We start from the raw sequence: 22415 nt of genomic DNA on the forward strand, positions 1-22415 counted from the left end.
AATGGATAATTTCCTTTATATTAGTTTAATTTGCTCCATAATTATTTTGCAAATGACCTTACTAAGATTTTGCTGAGCTATGTAGACACTGTGATTGTTGAGCCTTTTTTGCTAAACTGTCATCCACAGTGTTTGACTTATCCTTCATTAAAGAGACTAATATAATTTTTAATTATCTCAAGAAATCAAAATACTTATTTGTGTTTTAAAACTATATGAGTCTTTGTCCTTATTTTGAATAAAGCCAATTGAAGATTGCACCCCACAAAGCACATCTAAATAATATCATGTAAATTTTCTATGTAAAGCCAGTAAAGTGCTATCTAAATGAAAGACATAAGCATTGTTGGCATTATAATTATTACTATGTCTTTGGAAGGGATGCTTCCATAGATGTGATTTTTTCTCATTTTGTAGCTTTAGGATAAAATCTTCCTTGGCCAATCACTTTCCTAATGGCCACCTGAACATCTTTGTTCCTGAGGCTATACACCATAGGGTTCAACAATGGAGTCACAACTGTGTAGGTCACTGTCACTAGCCTATCTCTGCTAGATGAGTGCTTGGCTGACGGTCGCAGGTAGACAAAGGAAGCACAGCCATAGTGGACAATGACCACAGTGAGATGGGAGGCACAAGTAGAGAAGGCTTTTCGCTTGCCTTCGGCTGATGGGATCTTCATGACTGTGTGAAAAATGAGGCCATAGGAGATGCATATTAAAATCAGAGGGACCATAAGAACTAGAACTCCACCAATGTAGATTAACAGTTCATTAATGTAGATATCAGTGCAAGCAAGTCGGATAACTGGCACAATGTCACAGAAATAGTGGTTGATCTTGTTTGGGCCACAGAAAGGGAGTTTAAAGGCTAAAAGCGAGCCAGTGAGTGAGAACAGAAAACCAATCCCAGCACAAGCTGCTGCCAGTTGTCCACATACCTTCCAGTGCATAAGAATGGGATAGCGAAGTGGGTGACAGATGGCAGCATAGCGATCATAACCCATCACCCCCAGCAGCATACAATTAGTGATAGCAAACCCAAGGAAGAAGAACATCTGAGTGGCACAGTTAGAAAAAGAGATTGTTCTAAGCAGAGACAAAAGATTTATGAGCATCTTGGGCAGGATGACGAAAGTGTAGCATGTCTCAGAGACAGAGAGAATCCCTAGGAAGAAGTACATAGGTATGTGGAGACTGTGATCCAGGCAGATGACAGTAACAATAATGATGTTTCCACTCAGAATAATCATATAGAGGCATAGAAAAAGAACAAAGAGGATGAGCTGAATTTTTCCAAGACTGGAGAATCCCAGCAAAAGGAACTCTGTGACAGATGAGAAATTTGCTTGGTTGACTTGGCCCCAGAGCTTAACCTACAAAGAACAGGAACAAAGGAAACAGTAGTGTACCCTGAAAGATGAATATAATTAATTCCACTTTGGATTGAAGAACAATAAATCAGAGAAAGAGTAAGAACTTACTCTAGTAGAAAATGCCCTATTGGTTACAACATTTCATAGTACTGTTTCAAATACTCTGATTACATTTGTTTTCAGATCATTTCTGTATCTCTTATACTGTTTAAGTCTAGGAGACCCTTTCACATTGGTTACTTCAAATAACAATTAAGGAATAAAAATGAAAATATCCTGTGTAACAACTCTAGCTCTCCCATTATCTGTGTAATCCTTTGTGACTCAGTTTCCTCATCTATAATGTAAAGATATTAATAGTAGCTCTCCTAAGAATTATATGAAAATTAAAGCACTTAACAGATCATGTGTACCTTGTAAGCTTTTAATAAGTGTCAGCTTCTGTTAAATTATATTGTTCAATTTTCAGGAATTGACTACTAGTTTCTTGTAAGTTTCCTTTTGGGTATATTTTGTATGTGCCTACAACTAAGGTTTTATTTTTTATTTTATCTCAGCTATTCAGGAGGTGGAGTTGGAGGATAGTAAATTCAATGCCAGCCTGGGCAAATGCAAGATCCTATCTCATAAACAAAATAGAAAGAAAAGGGCTAGGGGCTTAGTTTAAGTTGGAGGCCCTGGGTTCAATTATCAGTACCAAAAAAGAAAGAAGTTGGAACTGACTTAGAGTTCTGCTATAATTGTTGCTTTAAATTTCACAATGAAATAAGGTAAAGCCATCAGACCTTCCTGAACCCCTGAATTTCCAATAGAATTCACCATTGTATTGACCACATCTGTTTCAGCGCTTCCAATTTCTCCTTTCTAAAAGGTGGGCAAATTTGTACCCCCTTGATTCAAATGAAATCAAATTTGAACTTAATAGATTAATTTTTATAGCCTTCAAAGACATCTGAAAAAAATAAAAGCACTGAAGCAAACTGCAAAATGAGTATTCTTTAGCTAATGTATAACTCAACTCAAGAAACAAATAGACAGCTCATCCTACTCATTTGAAGTATAGTTCTTTCACCTTTTACCGTCTCTAAGTGTTCTCACTTTGGCTTCTTTCACATTCAAGAGGGGGCTTGGAGGCAAGAGGTAGTGATACAAGTAGATAATCTCAGTTACTCAAGTAGCAAATGTAGAAGGATTGCAGTCAGAGGTCAGCCCAGACAAGAGCAAGAGACAATATCTGAGAAACAAACTAAAGAGCAAAAAGGCCTGGGGGTTTGGCTCAAGTGGTAGAGCTCTTGCCAAATAAGTACAAAGCCCTGAATTCAAAACCACAGCACCACTCACAGAGAATGAGAACTCTTGAAGGAGAATATTAATTTTGCTTAATCATAGTGACCTGTAGGCTAATGGGTATAACTGAAATGTTCTAGAGTAAACAAATCACCATTTCCATTCCTTTATTCATTTGTTAATGTGATATTTATAGGTAAATTAAATTAGTAAATATCCATATTCAATAAACAGTTAATGTCTATATTACACATTTTCTTAGCCACCTTGCCTTCTTCACAAACTGTTTTATCTTCTCCCCAAATGCTCCAATAAAAAAGGTAGTTTTTCTGCTGCAAGACCAGGTTTTCTAATCTCACAGTATCTCTCACCTGTGCTTTTGCTTATCTGGGAAATTTCTATTCATTCTCCATTCTTGATCATTCAACTAGAAACCACAACGTCTGGCTACTCTGGCCTCCAAATACAAGAGTCCCATGACCTTTTCTTTCTTTTAAATTTTTTATGGTACACTTAAATATATCATAGATGATAATTGTCTCTACATCTGTTAGAGAGGATAAATGCCTTGGAGGTATTTTGTATACCACTATAACAACTAAAAATAAATTGACATTTAAGGGCTATTTGTTCAATGAACTGGTCACTAAACATTTGGTAAATATTTAATTAAATAATAAATTTAATATTTTTTAAAAGACATCTGTAAATGCATTTAAGTACATGAAAGGGATGGTGGTATTTTTAGTCATGGGGGGAGCTTTCTGAGAACAGAGATTCAGTCTGTAGTTGATAGGATCGCATTGCATGGTTGTAATTATACTATTCACATGATAATCTGTCACATAGTTTATAAATTATAAATATGAACCAGATCTAGTTTTCATGAATTCACAATACTTTACATATCAAGTAATGAATAACAAAACAGTCACCATTAGGATGTTTCTTGAGGAGTGTGATTTATTTACCTCCTCAGTTCCCATATCTCAGGCTTATATAGTAGATAATTTGTCCACAGAATGTTAGGATAGTGAGGATCAAGGAAAGCAGAAGGTCTGTAAAGAAAGACAGCTCAGTTAGAAATTCACTTCTTTCAAATTCTTCATTGCTAATTAGATTTTTCTAATACTCTTTGGTCATAAGATAACACTTTCATATGATATATGAGAATGGAAGGTTAGTGCACTAAGCAAATGTTGGAGACTTATGAGCATTTGTTTTTCTTTATCAATTATCCAGGGAAGACTTCTTAAAGGATTGTCTTTAGGAAAGCAAAGGGCTCTGGAGAACATTTTGATGGCACTTGGTTGAAGCCCTTTCTGTGCCTATTAGAGGTCAGTTGGTTATGCTGCATTTTACCTTCCAGAAATCCCTTTATTTTCATACACTTTTCTATGTATGCATAGATGTGCCTTCTTTTCTTTGTATGTTCTTCTTTCACCATCACTAAGAAACTATGATTAACAGACTGCAGCTCATAAGATAATTGAAAATTTCTAAAATTATCACTGGCAATTGATATCAGTAGATCCAAATATTTCCTTAACTCATCTTGCAACATAAAATAACTCAAGAGGGGTTATCTTTCTATGTTCCCTAATTGGTGGAAACCAATGAAACCCAGTACTGTCACAACCATTTCTATCTTGAAGACTATTCCACTCCTTCTACCACTGACATTTCAATGCCCAAAACTGTATTCTTATCTTCTCTCCTGAGAATTTTGAAAATTATTCCCCAAAGTCATTGAAGAACTTTTCTTTTGTCTCATATTAGTTATGACCTTAATATGTTGGTTGATATTTATACTTTTCAAAACTCCAGGGAGCCATTATTGCAACATTAATTTTAGAATAATTCCATTATTCTCTCAATAAGAAAGTAGATACGGAAGACACCATGGATCCAAATCTCACAAGTCCAATAGGGAAAAATAGAGCAGGGAAAAGAAAAACATGGCATTGGTCATTAGTTGGTTGTTTCTTCCAGCTTCTCTGTTGGCTGATTAAAAGCCGAAGGCTGCTGCAAATTAAGGACAGGAAAGCAAATATGAAAAACCCATATTATAGAAGATAGTGCAGGACTGTATTTTATGAAGTCATTTTTGGAAGGGGGAAGCTTTCTTTTTCCTTGAACTTCACCAGGACAAATAAAACCTTTTTCTAATCATTGCCACAGAAGAAACAAAGTTCTTCTTTATAGTCTAGTTTCATCAGGAACATGCAACTCATGTGATGTACCAAGAACAGGTACATAGGAGCACAGCATGAGAGATGGGGGCCAAAACTAAAATGGAAAACAGCAGATTTGGAGACTGAAGGAAAGTTGTGGAATAGTTAGGTGCAGTTTGCAGAGGTAATAGTTTGCTTTTTCCTAGCCTTTGAGAAACGGAAAGATCTAAGCCAAGTATCTATCTCAAGGGAAGGAAATAGGAATAATGTACTGTGGGCAAATATCTTGGAGAGCTTAGGTCATCTTCCCAATTAACCACATTGTTTCCTGCAGCTGTCTGATGGTTTTATTCAGGATAGATGAGAGGGATTGTGGAGTTGGAGAAAATCAGTTTAGTGCTTATTTATAGTTGTATGCCATTGTTTCCCTAACCTAAATTTGAAATTAGGTTAGAAGTCAAGTTCCCTGTTCTTAGACTTAGCAACATACTTTCTAGACCTTTAAGTTTCCCCAAAATTGTTAATCTTCTTCCTTTTTGAATAATATAGGAAAAAATTGCCTTCCCTTTTCTTCTCTTTTTATGAGTGACACTCCAAAGGATGGCAGAAAGAATTGAAGGCACTTAGTCACAAAGTCCCCTGGACTTGGTGCTGCAAATCTTGTCAATAGTCTCCAGCAGTTTTCCTTAGAGCAGTACAAACTCCCTAGTGACTCAGAGCCTTTTTCTTTCTAATTATATCAACCACTGTCAAAGAATACCAACAGAGACAGCACAGCAGTTAAGGCTGCCTCCAGCAATTTTCGAATATTCAGGACAGTTCTTTCTAATAGCAAATGGGTTTGTGGGTTTCTTGGGCATCTGGTTCACTCAGTACATCTTCCTGAGTTAACAGGTCTCCACAGGATGCTGACCACATCTTTAGCCTTGGTGTTACATAGTCTTTTAAGAAAACTGTTTAGAGACCCTTAATATTCAGAGCAGGAATAAATCTGAAAACAAAATATTTGAGTTAGTCACATTTACGGAATCTTTTTTTTTTTTTTTTTTTTTGAGACAGGGTCTCAATATGCACCTCAAGTGGCCTGGAACTTGCTATGTAGCCCAGACCAAACCTAAAATCATAATCCTGTCTCAGGCTTCCAAGTGCTGGGATTATAGATATGAACCATCACATCTGGCCCAGAAACACCTTTTGTTAAATGTAGTTTTGAAGTCAGGACCTTGCAGTTGCTAGCAAATAGTCTACTACTTGAGCCAAGTCCTCAGTCTTTTTATTTTAATTTGTTTTTCCAGATAGGGTTTTGACTAATTTTTCCTTGGCTGTCCTCAAACTGCTGCATCTGGTCACTGTTTCCCAAGTAACTAAGATTTCAGGCATGCATCAGAATCATTTATTGACACTATTGTTGTCAACTCAGTCAGGACCCCAGACAGGAGCTGCCTCTCATGCAATCACTCCAGGGCACTTTTCCAGGAAGTTAAAAGACAGTCATTCCTTTTTTTTAGTAGAATTTAAACTCAGATTTCCAATAGGTTTGGTGTTAAACATATACATTCTTAGTGATCCAATTCACAATGCTGAGAAACTTTTCGTCACACCCACACACATATACACATGCTCCATAATTCTTTTTTTTTGCACATAAAGGGTTTATTTTGAATGTTTTAAGGAAGGATGGGGTTACATCATAATTATAAAAATTACTTACAGAATTAACAGATTTATACTGTGTATACTTCTAAATGCAGAGAACAGGGAACTGTCTACACATTGTATAAAATAAAATTAAAATTAAAATTAAATTCAAGCTCGAAAGATGAGGTCATTTACCTAGTTTTAAAGTGTGAACATGAAGACCTCTGAACTATACACATTCATTCAAACTGCACTAACGATGGAAAATACAGAGAGCGCAGCATTTCTAAGGAACCACAGACATTTCCACCATAATTATTTTCTTACAATAATTGTTCCTGTTTCATCTTTGGAGGACTTTCTTCTTCTTCTTCTTTTTTTTTTTTTTAAGACAATCAGCTTAAGAGTGTTTTCAGGCACTACAATTTGTGACAATCAGAACGGTCTTCTAATGGGTCTACAGTGTTCAGAGATTCAAGCCCAATGCACTTCGGGGTTTGGCACATAAAACAATAAAAATGTAATCTGGCTTAGAAGCAACTGTGATTTTTTTTTTAAGAACGCACAGTCCCTTCAAATGCTGCATGACATATACAACTGGAAAATCACCTTCTGTTGGCACTACATTTGCTTCACCAGTGCATTTTTATCCTACAACCACTACAACAGCACAGTAAGCAAATATATAGGAAACTGAAAGCAAATAAAAATAAAGAAAAAAAAAAACCTAAATATCTTTAACATGCAATTTTAGTTAGTTACACTGAACATTCTACTTAGAATAGAGCATGCAAAAAGGATGGTTTGCTTTTAAAGTTCTTCTCTGAAGTTTTACATGGCAGCCTGACATCACACACGCACACACACACAATACAATACTAGAGCAGGAAAATGAGAAAGGCCAATAAATTTTATACATAGATTCATGTCTTGTGTTGCCACAAGTTCCATGATAATTTTGGAAATTAATGTTGAATTCCTAGAACAAGGAATCAACATTTAGATACCAGAAAAGTGCAAGCAATGCATGCAGATCTGAAATATGAGCCTAAAATGAAGCCCAAGATACTTGGGCTTGGGAGCAGACTTAGTCACACCATCAACTGTGGTGTAAGCCACTGAAATAAAGAATGGGGGTAAAAATGAGCCCACCCCTCCACCCCCGCCAAAAAAATACCCTTCCCCTTCCCTCAAGCCCTCAAGGCAATAAAATGAACCAATGATTGAAATCATCATCATCATCATCATCATCATGTTGCATTCCTCTAGAGACTAGGGAGATCAGGGGTATATTAAGTTGCTTGCAGAAAAACCACAATGCAAGTCCTCAGATAATGCTACAAGTGTTTCAATTGACCCAACCCTCAGGATACTTCAAAAGGAACTTTTATTTTTCAGCCTGAAGTCACTGTACTGTGTTCTGCACTGTCTGCATGCTGCACACTCACCAATTCGTGCCACAAATGTCAGTATGGGCTCCAGGAGCCAGGCTCAGCTCTGAGATTTACATGCAGAGAGACACACAGCAGATCTGCAGGAAGACACCTGTTCACACACACACACACACACACATGAGAAGTGCCTAAGACTGGGGTATCACACGGCTTTGAGAAGCAAGCCCTGGCTGCCCATGGTGAAGTGCTGGGCACAGGGCAACTGCAATAGGGGACAGAGAACTGAGGTACTGTATTCACGTGGTGAGCACTTGCTACCATCGAAGAGCACAAGGCACACACCTTTGTGAAGGCCAAAATGGGCATCAAGCAGACCATGCATGGTTAGGATTTGCAATCATGGAATGACTTCTAACACTGAGAACAGCCCATACTTAGGTCACACAGACTTCACATCCAAACCTCTGGTGTTTGGTTGACAGCATGCACCCTGTGTAGGTTCTGCCCAAACCGCAGGTAAGATTTCCAATCTCTACAAGAGACTGGTTTCACATACCTTCTTTCTCCTAGCTGTCAAGTTATCAGGGTTTTTCCAAAACAAAGTGAGAATAGCCATTTGTCTATCAACCAACCACATTTGCAGTTCTATTTCAGTTTCAAACAACCGTACAGGAATAAACCATGAAAGAACTCTGGAGCAAAGGGCTGCTATTACACCCATGAGCCTTCTGTGACTGGCCTTCTATGGTACACACCACTGACATGCAAAGCCCAAGGGCCACTGGAGGGAATGAGCCCACTTAACAACACACCCGGAGCTAGGACATACACCACCAAAAAAGGTGTCAAAAGATTAAGCTGTTATTTGTGAGACATTCTTTGTGGAGAAAAGCCAGGAAGGAGAGGGCCAGGAAGGGAAGAGGAGGCCTTCTCTGACCATAATCATGTATCGACAATAATAGTAATAAAAATTAAAATGTCCCAGAGAACTTGTTAGAAGGCAACGATGCCATTCTTAAAACTTACATTTCTAATATAAATGCACTGTTCTTCCAGGAACTTACCACATACACACAAACCACTGATGCACTGTTGCCTTTTAAATCCATGTACTAAAATCCAGATTGCTGATTTGTACAAATAATGGACCAAATGTGCAGTCCAAAACACATCTCCATTATATCAGTGAACCAAGGACCTGGGCTTTACTTTAAAAAAGATTTATGATTAAAACATAAACAAAAACATTTACAAAGCTTAGAACTGAAGGCAGCCTTTTATCCAGATGTCTCGGCAGTTTATCAAATTCTAATGTGGGTTATTAACTGCTCACAATGAAGTCATAATTGGACTTATGGTTGAAAGCCTCCAGACTGGAAAGGTGCTCTGAACTTCTGACCTTCCAAACAACATAAACGTCCCCATGTGCTTCCTGTGCCCTAATTTACTGCCATGGGTCAAGCACTCCTGTTAAACTGGAGAAAATTTTATCACCCCATCCCAATCCACGAGAAAAGGACTGCCAGTGGTGTGTGTGTGCACGTGTACTCTGTGTGTGTATATATATATTATATACGTAAGCACACAGATGTAGATATAGACAGGTAGATATAGATACATATCTCTCAAAAAAGGCAATAACAAAATAACCAACTATGCTTGCATTGTGGCAGCAGAGTAAGATAATGTTAGAGTGAAGGGGAAAATGGTTAAGATCTATTCAGATTTAAATGACTATAGTTTCTTAACTTTACCAAACTTGCCTGTAACTCCCCTCCCAACAAACAAGACTTCTTGCAAGAGGAAGGAGTTTTCCTTACACAAAATGCTTTGTGTTCACATCAATCTGTACTATTCAGAACAAAACCAGTTCTGCTGGCAGAGATTGTAGGTTCGCAGGGACATTTAAGCTTTCATTAAACTGGAAAGCAATCAAGTCTTTATGTCTACAAATTATACATTTAATAGTTCCACAAATTGGCAAAGTTCAGGATGACATCTAGGACGTTTTCACCAAGTCGTAGACATAAATATGGAAATCGTCATCAAACTTGATGAAGTAGACGGAAGGCTTGGCTTCTACTTGGTGAATGACCATGCCAGTCCTTTTTGAGCCGTCTTCTTTGGCATATTCCACTTGTTTGCCTACCAGGCTGTCCACAACTTCTCCGGGTTCCCTTTCTGCTGGAGGTGAATCATTAGAATCGGGCATGATGCGAAGGTCGCCTTCTTTGTAATCATCTAGGAGCTGGTACATGTATAAGACAGGGTCTTTCTCATAGGTGATGTAAAACCATGTGTTCATGACAGGTGCCCGTGCCAAGACCATTCCTCTCCACTCATCTTTGGAGCCATCCTCTGTCTCAAACATATGCTCTACCGCTTTGCCAATCATCGTATCTGCTAAGTGTGCATCACTGATTCGAGATGTTGCAACTCTGTCAGGGAGAACTTCAAGTGCAGAGACTCTTTCGTCTTTATTAAGTTCTAGTCCATAAACACAGTCAAATCCATCATACTTTATAAGATATAAAGAAGGATTCACGGGCACCTGATCCAGGACAGTCCCCTTCCACTGGGTGACAGGGCCGTTTGCCCTCTCTCCACCCATGCTGGATCCTGCAGCCTACGATGTTCCGCCGGGGCTGGGACACAGGCTTGCTTGGCCCCACACTGCTCCGATGCTTTTTGTGGGATGTCCTCTTCTTCATCATGCTTGCAGATACTCCAGCATGGCCTGCATCAGCTCTGGACCGCTGGCCAGGTGTCTTTCCGAATGGGGTCTTCATTCATCTGTATTTACGTGAGCAGCAGAGCTGCTTGCTAGGGTGAAAATTCAATATTCTCCAATTTGAAACTTTCCACAGAATGTCAGTGTTCTTGTTAATCCACCATCCAAGTGTCTTTTTTACAAGTTCAGCAAAAATACCTGGAATCACAAGCACTCTGCCGGCCGCTGAGGCCACCTTCCGCAGGCCCGCGGTCCGCCGGCCCAGCCTGAGCCAGACGGCTCCTCCCCACCCCCGCCTCCATAATTCTTTAAAGAGCCTGTTGAAAGAGTTCAAAGATTTCTGAAGTTTCAGAGCAGGAATAAATCTGAAAAAGATATTAATGCTAGTCACATTTGCAGAGTGTTTTTTGTTTGTTTTTCCAGAAAGGGCCACGGTGTATAGGCAGGCTGGCTGGAACTTGCTATGTCTCTTAGGCTGGCCTTAAACATTTATGTAAATGTTTTAAAATATATTTTATCAATATGTTTAATCAGTACCTCTGGTTTTCAAGTGAAAGAAGCAAACTATCTTCTCTCACAAGGAAAAGTATGTGTTAAAAATCATAGATGTTCAAGACAGATATGGTCAAATATGACTCAATTTAGAGACTTAGGTTATATCATATGCTTGATCTTGATTCAGAGGTCAGTCTCCAAGAAACATCCTTATCCATAATTTAATTTTTCTTCTTACCAAGTAGCACAGTTTATAAACCATTATGATTGTATTATTCCTGTACTTCTCTATTTTCTGTCTCATAGAATGAATTTTTCATGTTTTGCTAAATATTTTATCCGCATCTCCTAGAATATTGCATGGTGCATATTAGAAGCTGAATGTATATTGGTTGAATGAATAAATAAATCTGTTTCTTTTTCCTGTTTCATTGACTTAGCTTTACTGTATGTATTATTTTCCCTCATAGGCTGGCTTTATCCAAATAACAAGGTAGAGTTAAAATCCTTCAATATCTATTCTTACTGATTCAGTTCAAAAGACTGAGAAACTCTCAGTCTCACATCCCTATATGGACTTTAATAAAGGTTCTTTCTGTAGACTAGACTTGGAGAAATGTGTAATTGATTTTCGTAGTCCTTTTTACCCAATTTGATGTTAAGAAATAGAGGAGATAGGATTAATCTGCTGACTGAAATACTAGAAAGGATTTCTGTATAAATTAGGTTTTGTACCTCAAAAAGTGGGGAAGTCCAACCCAAACTGTATTCAGAAACTAAACAAGAAACTTATGATGTTCTTTATCTAAATGTACATTAATATGTGAAGTGATGAGCTGAAGGCAAATTGTGAGTGTAAGCTGACATCACAAGAAATTCTATTTGTTTTCTTAGATATCCATTCTCCTATATTTCAGCTTCATTCTCTGCCTGGTTTTCTTCATAGAAATTAAAATGGAAGGCAAATTTAAGGCCATTTATCTTTTACCCTGCTGCTGCAGAGAAACATAATGACAGAAACCTGAGTGTTGACAGTGTATTGTAGGAGTCACGCTGAGTTTCTGATGACACCAATCACTGCATCAATGTTCACCTTGACCTATAGATCTCAGTTACTGTCATGTGTTCCCAAAGTCACTAACTGACTCTTCTAAACTTTCCAATAATTTGGACACACACAATTTCTTGAGTTAAATTTTCTCCTTAAAGTACTTACAGAATTATATAGTTCTACACTAATTTCCAAATGAACCAATGATTAAGCAGTAATTAGGAAAACTTTTAAATAGTGTAACATATTTTATTAAATTTTTGAAATTAGGCCATCAATAAGGCAAACAAAATGAAGGCAAACAAGAATTCTACTTCTGGTCTCACTAAGTCCATAATGGACCAACATTTTTGAAGATGATAACGACAAATTCTGGAAACAAACCCATAATAGACAAATACTTGAAGGCACTAGTGTTACAATAAAGCAGGCAGATCCTGGAATGTACTGGATACTTGGAAGATGATTAAGTACTACACACAGGATGAGTATCCTTTTTGTATGAATATCCCTTTGATACCACTTCCAGCATGGTTTCTAACATAAAAGACAAAAGGACAGAGCTTGAAGTGACCAGAGCTATTTTTTTTATTAGTTTGGCCAGATTTCTGACTGTACCCTAAACCACTTATCTATGGAATATACACAAAGCACCCAGAACCATGGAATACTTAAATAGATTTATAAAATACTAATCGAGACAACAAGCTTTCAGTTTGAGTCCAACCAAGTTATTTCCCTGATATGCATGTATAAAAAAAGATGAAATCTATTAAAATTGCCTTTAAAAACTGGGGTAAAGGGATATAAGAAAGACTTAAAGAGGTGGAGAATTTGATCAAAGTACATTATATGTATGTGTGGAGTCACAATGAAAACTTTATATTACAATTAATATATGTTAATAGAAATGAACTCAGAGAAAAACATAAAAAGACTAATTGTCACATTAATATAACAGAATTTCTACATAATATTCATTAGGCCCTAGGTAAAATCCCAAGTTATTCTACATGGAATAAACTGAGAAAATTTGGCCTATTTTAAAGAAAGAACACAGATAATATAGACTTAATGTGATATAACTCATCAATGAAATTAGAAGATCATTATTTTAAAATAGCAATAAAACTGTGCCCAATTATATAAAGGAAAATATGCTTATAAGCTGTCTCAGTTTGGGGACAGCTGACATGGAAAAAATGAAACACTTTTTACCCATTACTGACTATTCAGTTTTGTGCTCATCTGGGGTACTACAATCTCTGAACTGAATTTTAGATATATATTTCATAAATAAAATATATCCTGTTAAAAACTATAAATAATGAGTGGATTTTGCTATAGAGACCATGCAGCTAGAATGAAATAGGATTACATATTCAAAGTGCTAAAAAAAATAAAACCAACAACACTGCCATTCAAGAAGCCAGAAAGTAAAAAGCATATCTTAGGTGATTTTATTCAGATGAGAGTCTAATAATCTCTAATAATATATAATGAAGTTTTATGGCTTAAAACAAATCACTGGTTTCCTTACAACTGGTGGAAGTGTGTGGGCTGAATGTGATGGGATGTGAGAGAAAATGTGTGAGGGGTGCAAATGTGTTATACCTTCATAATGGTGATGGTTACATGTATGTAAATACTTATCAAAAACACATCAAGCTACACACTTAAAATAAGTGCCTTTTATTACATGAAAGTTATGTCTCACATTTGGTTAAAAGATGAAGTACACTGCTATAAAAGCTTCTACAAGCAAAAACAAAAGAATGTTTATATAACCTTGGTTTAGGAAAATGTTTCTTAGATAAAGATACATGAAACACTAAACATAAAAGAAAAACTATAAATTAAAATTATTTAATATAAAAAAGCTAATTTTCATTAAAAACTCTTAAAATAGAAATGCAAAAGGCACTGTTTGATGAACTGGATTAAAAAGGAAGATCTAACAATTTGTTGCTTACAGGAGACCCATCTAACTGACAGAAATAAGCATAGGCTTAGGATGAAAGGCTGGAAGAAGATTCACCAAGCCAATGGCCCCCGAAAACAGGCAGGAGTAGCAATACTTATCTCTGACAAAGTAGACTTCGAACCTACATTGATCAAACAAGATAAAGAAGGACATTCCATACTAATAAAAGGGGAAATAAACCAAAAGGAAATAACAATTATCAACCTATATGCACCCAATGTCAACACACCCAATTTCATCAAACATACCCTGAAGGACCTAAAAGCATATATTAACTCCAACACAGTGGTTGTGGGAGACTTTAACACCTCATTATCATCAATAGATAGGTCATCCAAACAAAAAAATCAATAAAGAAATCCAAGATTTAAAATATACCATAGATCAAATGGACCTAGTTGATGTCTACAGAACATTTCATCCAACTTCTACACAATATACATTCTTCTCAGCAGCCCACGGAACCTTCTCCAAAATAGATCACATCCTAGAGCACAAAGCAAGCCTCAGCAAATATAAGAAAATAGAAATTATACCATGCATTCTATCTGATCACAATGCAATAAAACTAGAATTCAACAACAAAAATAAAGACAAAAAACATGCAAACAGCTGGAAACTGAATAACTCATTGCTTAATAAACAATAGGTCATTGATGAAATAAAAGAGGAAATTAAAAAGTTCCTGGAAGTGAGTGAAAATGAAAACACAACCTACCTGAACCTATAGGACACAGCAAAGGCCTAACACATTTTATGAAGCCAGTATTACACTTATCCCAAAACCAGGCAAAGACACCTCCAAAAAGGAGAACTATAGGCCAAGCTCCTTAATGAACATTGATGCAAAAATCCTCAATAAAATAAGGGCAAATTGAATTCAACAACACATCAAAAAGATCATTCACCACAACCAAGTAGGCTTCATCCCAGGAATGCAGGGGTGGTTCAACATACGAAAGTCAATAAACATAATAAACCACATTAACAGAAGCAAAGACAAAAACCACTTCATCATCTCAACAGATGCAGAAAAAGCCTTTGATAAGATCCAACACCATTTCATGATAAAAGCTCTAAGAAAACTCAGAATAGAAGGAAAGTACCTCAACATTATAAAAGCTATATATGACAAACCTACAGCCAGCATTATACTTAATGGAGAAAAACTAAAACCATTCTCTCTAAAATCAGGAACCAGACAAGGATGCCCACTATCTCCACTCCTATTCAACATAGCACTGGAATTCCTATCCAGAGCAATTAGGCGAGAAGAAGGAATAAAAGGAATACAAATAGGCAAAGAAACTGTCAAAATATCCCCATTTGCAGACGATATGATCCTATACCTTAAAGACCCAAAAAACTCTACTCAAAAGCTCCTAGACATCATCAACAGCTATAGCAAGGTAGAAGGATATAAAATCAACATAGAAAAATCAGTAGCATTTCTATACACTAATAATGAACAAACTGAGAAAGAATATATGAAAACAATTCTACTTTCAATAGCCTTAAAAAAAATCAAATATCTAGGTGTAAACTTAACAAAGGACATGAACGACCTCTACAAGGAAAACTATACACTTCTGAAGAAAGAGATTGAGGAAGACCATAGAAAGTGGAGAGATCCCCCATGCTCATGGATTGGTAGAATCAACATAGTAAAAATGTCTATACTCCCAAAAGTAATCTACATGTTTAATGCAATTCCCATCAAAATTCCAATGACATTCATTAAAGAGATTGAAAAATCTACTGTTAAATTTATACGGAAACACAAGAGGCCAAAAATAGCCAAGGCAATGCTCAGTCAAAAGAACAATGATGGAGGTATCACGATATCCAACTTCAAACTATATTACAAAGCAATAACAATAAAAACAGCATGGTACGGACACAAAAACAGACATGAAGACCAGTGGAACAGAATAGAGGACCCAGATATGAAGCCACACAACTATAACCAACTTATCTTTGACAAAGGAGCTAAAAATATATAATGGAGAAATAGCAGCCTCTTCAACAAAAACTGCTGGGAAAACTGGTTAGCAGTCTGCAAAAAACTGAAACTAGATCCATGTATATCACCCTATACCAACATTAACTCAAAATGGATCAAAGATCTTAATATCAGACCACAAACTCTAAAGTTGGTACAGGAAAGAGTAGGAAATAATCTGGAATTAATAGGTATAGGCAAGAACTTTCTCAATGGAATCCCAGCAGCACAGCAACTAAGAGAGAGCATAGATAAATGGGACTTCATAAAACTAAAAAGCTTTTGCTCAACAAACGAAATGGTCTATAAACTGAAGGAACCACCCACAGAGTGGGAGAAAATATTTGCCTGCTACACATCAGACAAAGGACTGATAACCAGAATATATAGGGAACTTAAAAAACTAAATTCTCCCAAAATTAATGAACCAACATAGAAATGGGCAAGTGAACTAAACAGAACTTTTTCAAAAAAAGAAATTCAAATGGCCAAAAAACACATGAAAAAATGTTCACCATCCCTAGCAATATAGGAAATGCAAATTAAAACCACACTAAGATTCCACCTCACCCCTGTTAACATAGCCATCATTAGAAACACCACCACCAACATGTGTTGGCAAGGATGCATGGGAAAAAAGGAAGCCTCTTACACTGCTGGTGGGAATGTAGACTAGTACAACCACTCTGAAAAAAAAATTTGGAAGCTACTTAAAAATCTAAACATTGATCTACCATTTGATCCAGCAAAGCACTCTTGGGGATATACCCAAAAGACTGTGACACAGGTTATTCCAGAGGCACCTGCACACCCACGTTTATTGCGGCACTATTCACAATAGCCAAGTTATGGAAACAGCCAAGATGCCCCACCACTGACGAATGGATTAAGAAAATGTGGTATCTATACACAATGGAATTTTATGCAGCCATGAAGAGGAACGAAATGTTATCATTCGCAGGTAAATGGTTTGAATTGGAGAACATCATTCTGAGTGAGGTTAGCCTGGCCCAAAAGACCAAAAATCTCATGTTCTCCCTCATATGTGGATATTAGATCAAGTGCAAACACAACAAGGGGATCGGACTTTGATCACATGATAAAAGCGAGAGCACAGAAGTGAGGTTTGAGGATAGGTAAGACACCCAAAAAACTAGATAGCATTTGTTGCCCTCAATGCAGAGAAACTAAAGCAGATATTTTAAAGCAACTGAGGCCAATAGAAGAAGGGAACCAGGAACTAGAGAAAAGGTTAGATCAAGAAGAATTAACTTAGAAGGTAATACACATGCACAGGAAATCAATGTGAGTCAACTCCCTGTATAGCTATCCTTATCTCAACTAGCAAAAACCCTTGTTCCTTCCTGTTATTGCTTATACTCTCTATTCAACAAAATTAGAGATAAGGGCAGAATAGTTTCTGCTGGGTAGCAAGGGGGAAGGGAGGGGAAGGGAGGGAGCAGGGAGGTGGGGGAAGGGAGGAGGCGGGGGGGGGGGCAGGGGGAAGGGAGGAGAAATTACCCAAACACTGTATGCACAAATGAGTAAAATAAAAATTAAAAGAAAAAGAAATGCAAGACTGAGACTTCAGGAAAATATTCACAATACATATATTTTATAAAAAATTAATTTTGTATATGTAAGTAACTAACAGATTCAGTAATTGTGTTGTCTTGGTAGCACTGAAATTTTGAACTCAAGACCTTGTGCTTATTAGGCAAGTGTTTTACCACTTGTGACCCAGTCTCAGTCCATTTTATTTTTAGTTATTTTTCAGATAAGGTCTTGCTTTTGCTTGGGGCTGACCTGGGACTATGATCTTCCTATCTATGTCTCCCATGTAACTGGTATTATAGTGCACATCACCATGGCCAGCCTACTTACTGAGATGGGGTTTCACTGACTTTTTGCTTGGGCTGGCCTCAAACCATGATCCTTCTTATCTCCACCTCTTGAGTAGCTGGGAATACAGGCACAAACAACCATTCTTGGACAAAGTAAATAATTTAAAAATAATCTTATTTAAATGGTCAGATCTATGACAATTTCCCAAAACAAAATATGAATATGAAAATAAAAACTTCTCAACAAAATAATATATCAGGATAGTGCAAAAGAAAACTAAATGATATGGTACTACTTAGCACTGGAATGACTAATACACTAAAAATATTAAACAGAACTTCCAACATCAAAAGCTGAGAGAATATGAAGCACCTAGTAAGGGTGACATATGTGCACCCATTTTGTAAACCATTGGGTAGCATATTCTAGAGTTCACATAAAGTGTACTTCCTTAAGACCCAGCAATGCTGCTTTTAGACATGTAAGGAAGAGGGACGAAAACGGACGCCCACAAAAGACTTGTTCAAAATACAGTCTTTGCAGATTTACATAGAATATCCAATAATTAGCAATAAACAAAAGGTTCAACATGTAAATTGATGAACATTTTGTATATTCATTCAGTTCAATATTAGACAAATAGCTTAAGCATTACATTTTATAAAAGAAGTTAGGCACACAAGAGTACATACTATGTTACCATATATATATATATATATATATATATATATATATATATATATATATACATTCTAATTAATGGAAACTGAACTACTTTAGCATAAATCATTATTATTTATCTCTAGGTTGGAAGTCAACTGGAAAGTAGTATAAGACAATTTGGGAAAATGATGGAAATACTGCATTTCTTCAGTGGTTTGGTGACTGTAAGTGTGAATTTACTTGTAAAATCTCAGACAGCTTACTCTTAAAATGTGAATTTTAATATATAAATTATTCCTTATTTTTACATAAGATAAAGGGAATTGTGAAAGCAAAGGGAAAGTTAAAACACCTCCCTCGTCACATTTAAAAAAATCTAACCAGCAAGATTTATTCAAGGAATTGGAAATAAAGTATAAAATTGTAGAAATTAAACATGGTAATCCTAATATGGGGAGAAGAGCAAGAACAATAAAAAAAACAACTACCAGTGGTAATAACTTAAAATTAGTTGGTCACTAAAAGAACTTCAGTTAAAATGAGGGTTAGAGGCTCCAATTACCAGTTGAATACTTTCTAACAACACAAGAGGGAGCTCCACAGTCACAAAACTAGGATTATCAGTGTAGCCATCCTCTCTAACAGTCCAGGAAAACCAATCTCACACAAACAGGAATTCGGAAAAGGATCAAGTACATACCCAACAGAAAATTATTACGGGGGAAATAATCAATAGAGCATCTGTACAGAAAGTAACTGTGCCTGGTGCAGTGAAAACATAGATGTACTCTTAAATAAAGGAGTTGTTCTCCAGCTGATGGTGAAACTGTCAGTAGGCAGACTTCAGCTATCACCCTCTGCAGGTGCTTTCGTCAACAATATAGACATCTTATTCAAGGTAACAACCCCTCTGGTACTATATCCAAACATGGATTGATGCAGGTTGATAAAGTCTAGACTGTCATGGCACATCTCCAGACACCTCTAAATAGTCATTCTAGCTATACAGTTCTGTATTGGATTGATGAGGCTGTCAGTAGAAGTGCATTGAACTGCCCAATATGCTCTCCTAGGGGAGGACAAGTGTTAGTATCATGCATTTGTGACTGGACATCATATATACAAAACTGCCCTTCAGAACACAACCTGAAAAAGTCCTGGAAATGTGGCACAAATTAGATGAACACTACAACCAAAATAAGCAAACAGAAATTAAAGAAGTAATAAAGTACATTAAATAATAGCAAATATCAGAATTTAAAAGAACTCAGTTATGAGTAGCTGAAGGAAAATAAGTTTTAAAAAGGGGAGAAGTATCAAGAACCAAGTCAAAATGAAAAGAAATGAAGTCTAAACTTGGAATACTGAATAAATACGATGTATAAGACCATAAACGGAATAAAAGCAGATCTAAAGAGAGTGAAAAAAAACCTAAAATAATATTAGAGAATTTATTCTCTATAATTTTATTGTGACTAAATTTGAAAACTAACTAATATTGATGCATGGAATTACAAGCCATACATGTTAGAGAAGAGGGGGCTGGAAGTGAGAGTTCTATAATATTCTGGTTTTTACCTATTCATTGGTTACTTAATGATAATTCATTGATGTGTCAACCATGATTTGTACACTTTTTGTGTCTGTGTTTCATTATGAAAGCATACATGACATACTATATATCTGACTATATAACAGTCAATATAGTCAATTGATTTTATAACAGTCAATGTATTTCACATGAGCATATTAATTTTCTCATATTTTACTTTGTGCATTTTTTGTATTTCAGGCTGGGAATTTCTTTCTTTTATGTTTAAGCCTCTGTGTGTCATGTTCAAGCCTTTTATAAATATCTGATGACTCCGGAAGTTCACATATATTCCTGAGAATGGCACTTAATGCTTGTTTGGAGCTCTCTGTACCTGTAAAGTGATTGAAGAACAGATGACTACAATGCAGAAAAGTCAGGCAAAATAATTCTGTTTTCATTAGTTGCAGTAATGAACTAAGCTCCTAAGCTCCATCACTTCCCCAGAAAGAGGTCTTCCTGTTTCCTAGGTGAAGCATTGAAGCCTGGCATTGAACCTGAGTCTGAATGTGGGAAAGGGACTGTGGATGCCCCAGACTAGGAGAGCACTTACAATCCTCTGCTTTGAGTACAGCTCCTTTCACTGCCTCAGCTCAGCTTAGTGGCTATACTCCAGAACTCCTCTGGTTTAATGGTCTTAAAAGTAAACTCCAAAATAGGCATGGTGGTACACACCTGAAATCTCAGCAGTCAGGAAGTGGAGGCAGGAGGATCATGAGATTGAGGCCAGCCTCAGCAATATGTTTATGTACAGACACAAGTTATATATAGCTATATGTAAGACCATGTCTCAAAAAAAAGTAAACTTCCAGTTTTATCTGTGTCTGAAAGAGACACAGGGCAAACTACATTACCTCAACCCCAATGGGAATCCACAGCCCCATTGCCACTGTATGAGCTTTTTGTTATTGCTTTGTGTTGAGATAGGTATAGAAATTGAATGTAAATTGGAAACTGTCTTTTCAAAATTTAATGCTACTGAGACCACACAGGCACATAACCAGTGGACACATCTTTGGACTGACAATAAAATAGTTCATATTTTTCATTTCATTTTTCTGGTAATTCACCTCCATTCTTTACTATTTTAATAATATATATAATTTATAGATAAAATTGCATGTATCATGTACAACACAATATTTGGAAGTATATGTACCATTGTACTTTCTTAGCATCTAGCAATTCATTTCATTATATTTTACTAAATTATTGACCTTCATAAGATGGAAAAAAGAACTACTTACTTGCTGATGATTGGAGATGTACTGAGAAGCTATGATATTTATTCAGACATTAAATCAATCTCATTCTTTTTGCTGTCACCTAGGTGACCCAACTCTGAAGGAAATGCTAAGATGTAGTCGTGTGTTATGAATTGGCTTACTTTTGTTTGGTTTCCCTCCCTTTTGCAGATGTGCTGCCAGACATCCTTTTGTCCCCTTTTATCATTGTTTCACTATCTCCAAGGTACTGTTCTATTCTGTTTACCTTATTGATGAGTGTTTTTATGTTTTATGCCTCATTATAATTTTAGTGTTTGTGGATATAGTACATACATTAAATCTTAAAAGTTCTATTTTGTACTTAAAAAGAAGACACCATAACAAAATTCGTAACTTAATGTTGCTAGAAACATAATGAAAAGCCATTAAACACAGATGCAATGAACATCTAGCACTATGAAACCCTGACAAGTCACACAAAAAATAATGATATGGTTTAGATAAAACAGTTCAATTAATTTAATAAAAATATTTCATGTAAGAACTGGAGAAAGGAAGATAAAATAGAAATAGAGCCAGTAATTTTAAAATATAGAAATATTATGATTTAATAAATTTTAACTTGAAAATCTAAATAAAATGAAGAAGAAAAATGAAGTTATATTTCTTCTTTAAAAAGGTAGTCACACATGGAATACAAACTTCAGTTTATTCATTATGTTTTACAAAATATATTGGTATTTGTAGCCAATCTGGAGGACTGCACCCAAAATGGAGAGGGGTCTGAAATTCAAGTCACATATGTAATAGAAAAAGTTCAGATTGTCATCATAACTGTCCCAAACATCTGTGAATTAAGATTAGACTCATTATATGACATGAAACAGAATCTATGATCTCAGAGGCAAACATCAGCTGAAATGTGGTGAAATAAAAACAAGAGCTATGTACAGCAGGAA

At 36.3% G+C, this 22415-nt stretch overlaps 1 protein-coding gene and 1 pseudogene across 1 annotated transcript; both read right to left on the reverse strand.

The window, feature by feature from the left end:
- Positions 1 to 406: 406 nt before the first annotated feature.
- Positions 407 to 3648, reverse strand: LOC109674952 (olfactory receptor 10R2-like). The gene is made up of 2 exons (XM_020151804.2): positions 3634 to 3648; positions 407 to 1375 (listed from the first exon to the last, which is right to left on the reverse strand). Exons 1-2 carry the CDS (start codon positions 3646 to 3648, stop codon positions 407 to 409), a joined length of 984 nt encoding a protein of 327 aa, XP_020007393.2.
- A 6159-nt stretch (positions 3649 to 9807) lies between these two features.
- LOC141413892 (spindlin-1 pseudogene) lies at positions 9808 to 10841 on the reverse strand (annotated as a pseudogene).
- Positions 10842 to 22415: the final 11574 nt, after the last annotated feature.

Source organism: Castor canadensis, chromosome 11, assembly GCF_047511655.1.
Source record: "Castor canadensis chromosome 11, mCasCan1.hap1v2, whole genome shotgun sequence".
In the NCBI taxonomy this organism is placed as follows: domain Eukaryota; kingdom Metazoa; phylum Chordata; class Mammalia; order Rodentia; family Castoridae; genus Castor; species Castor canadensis.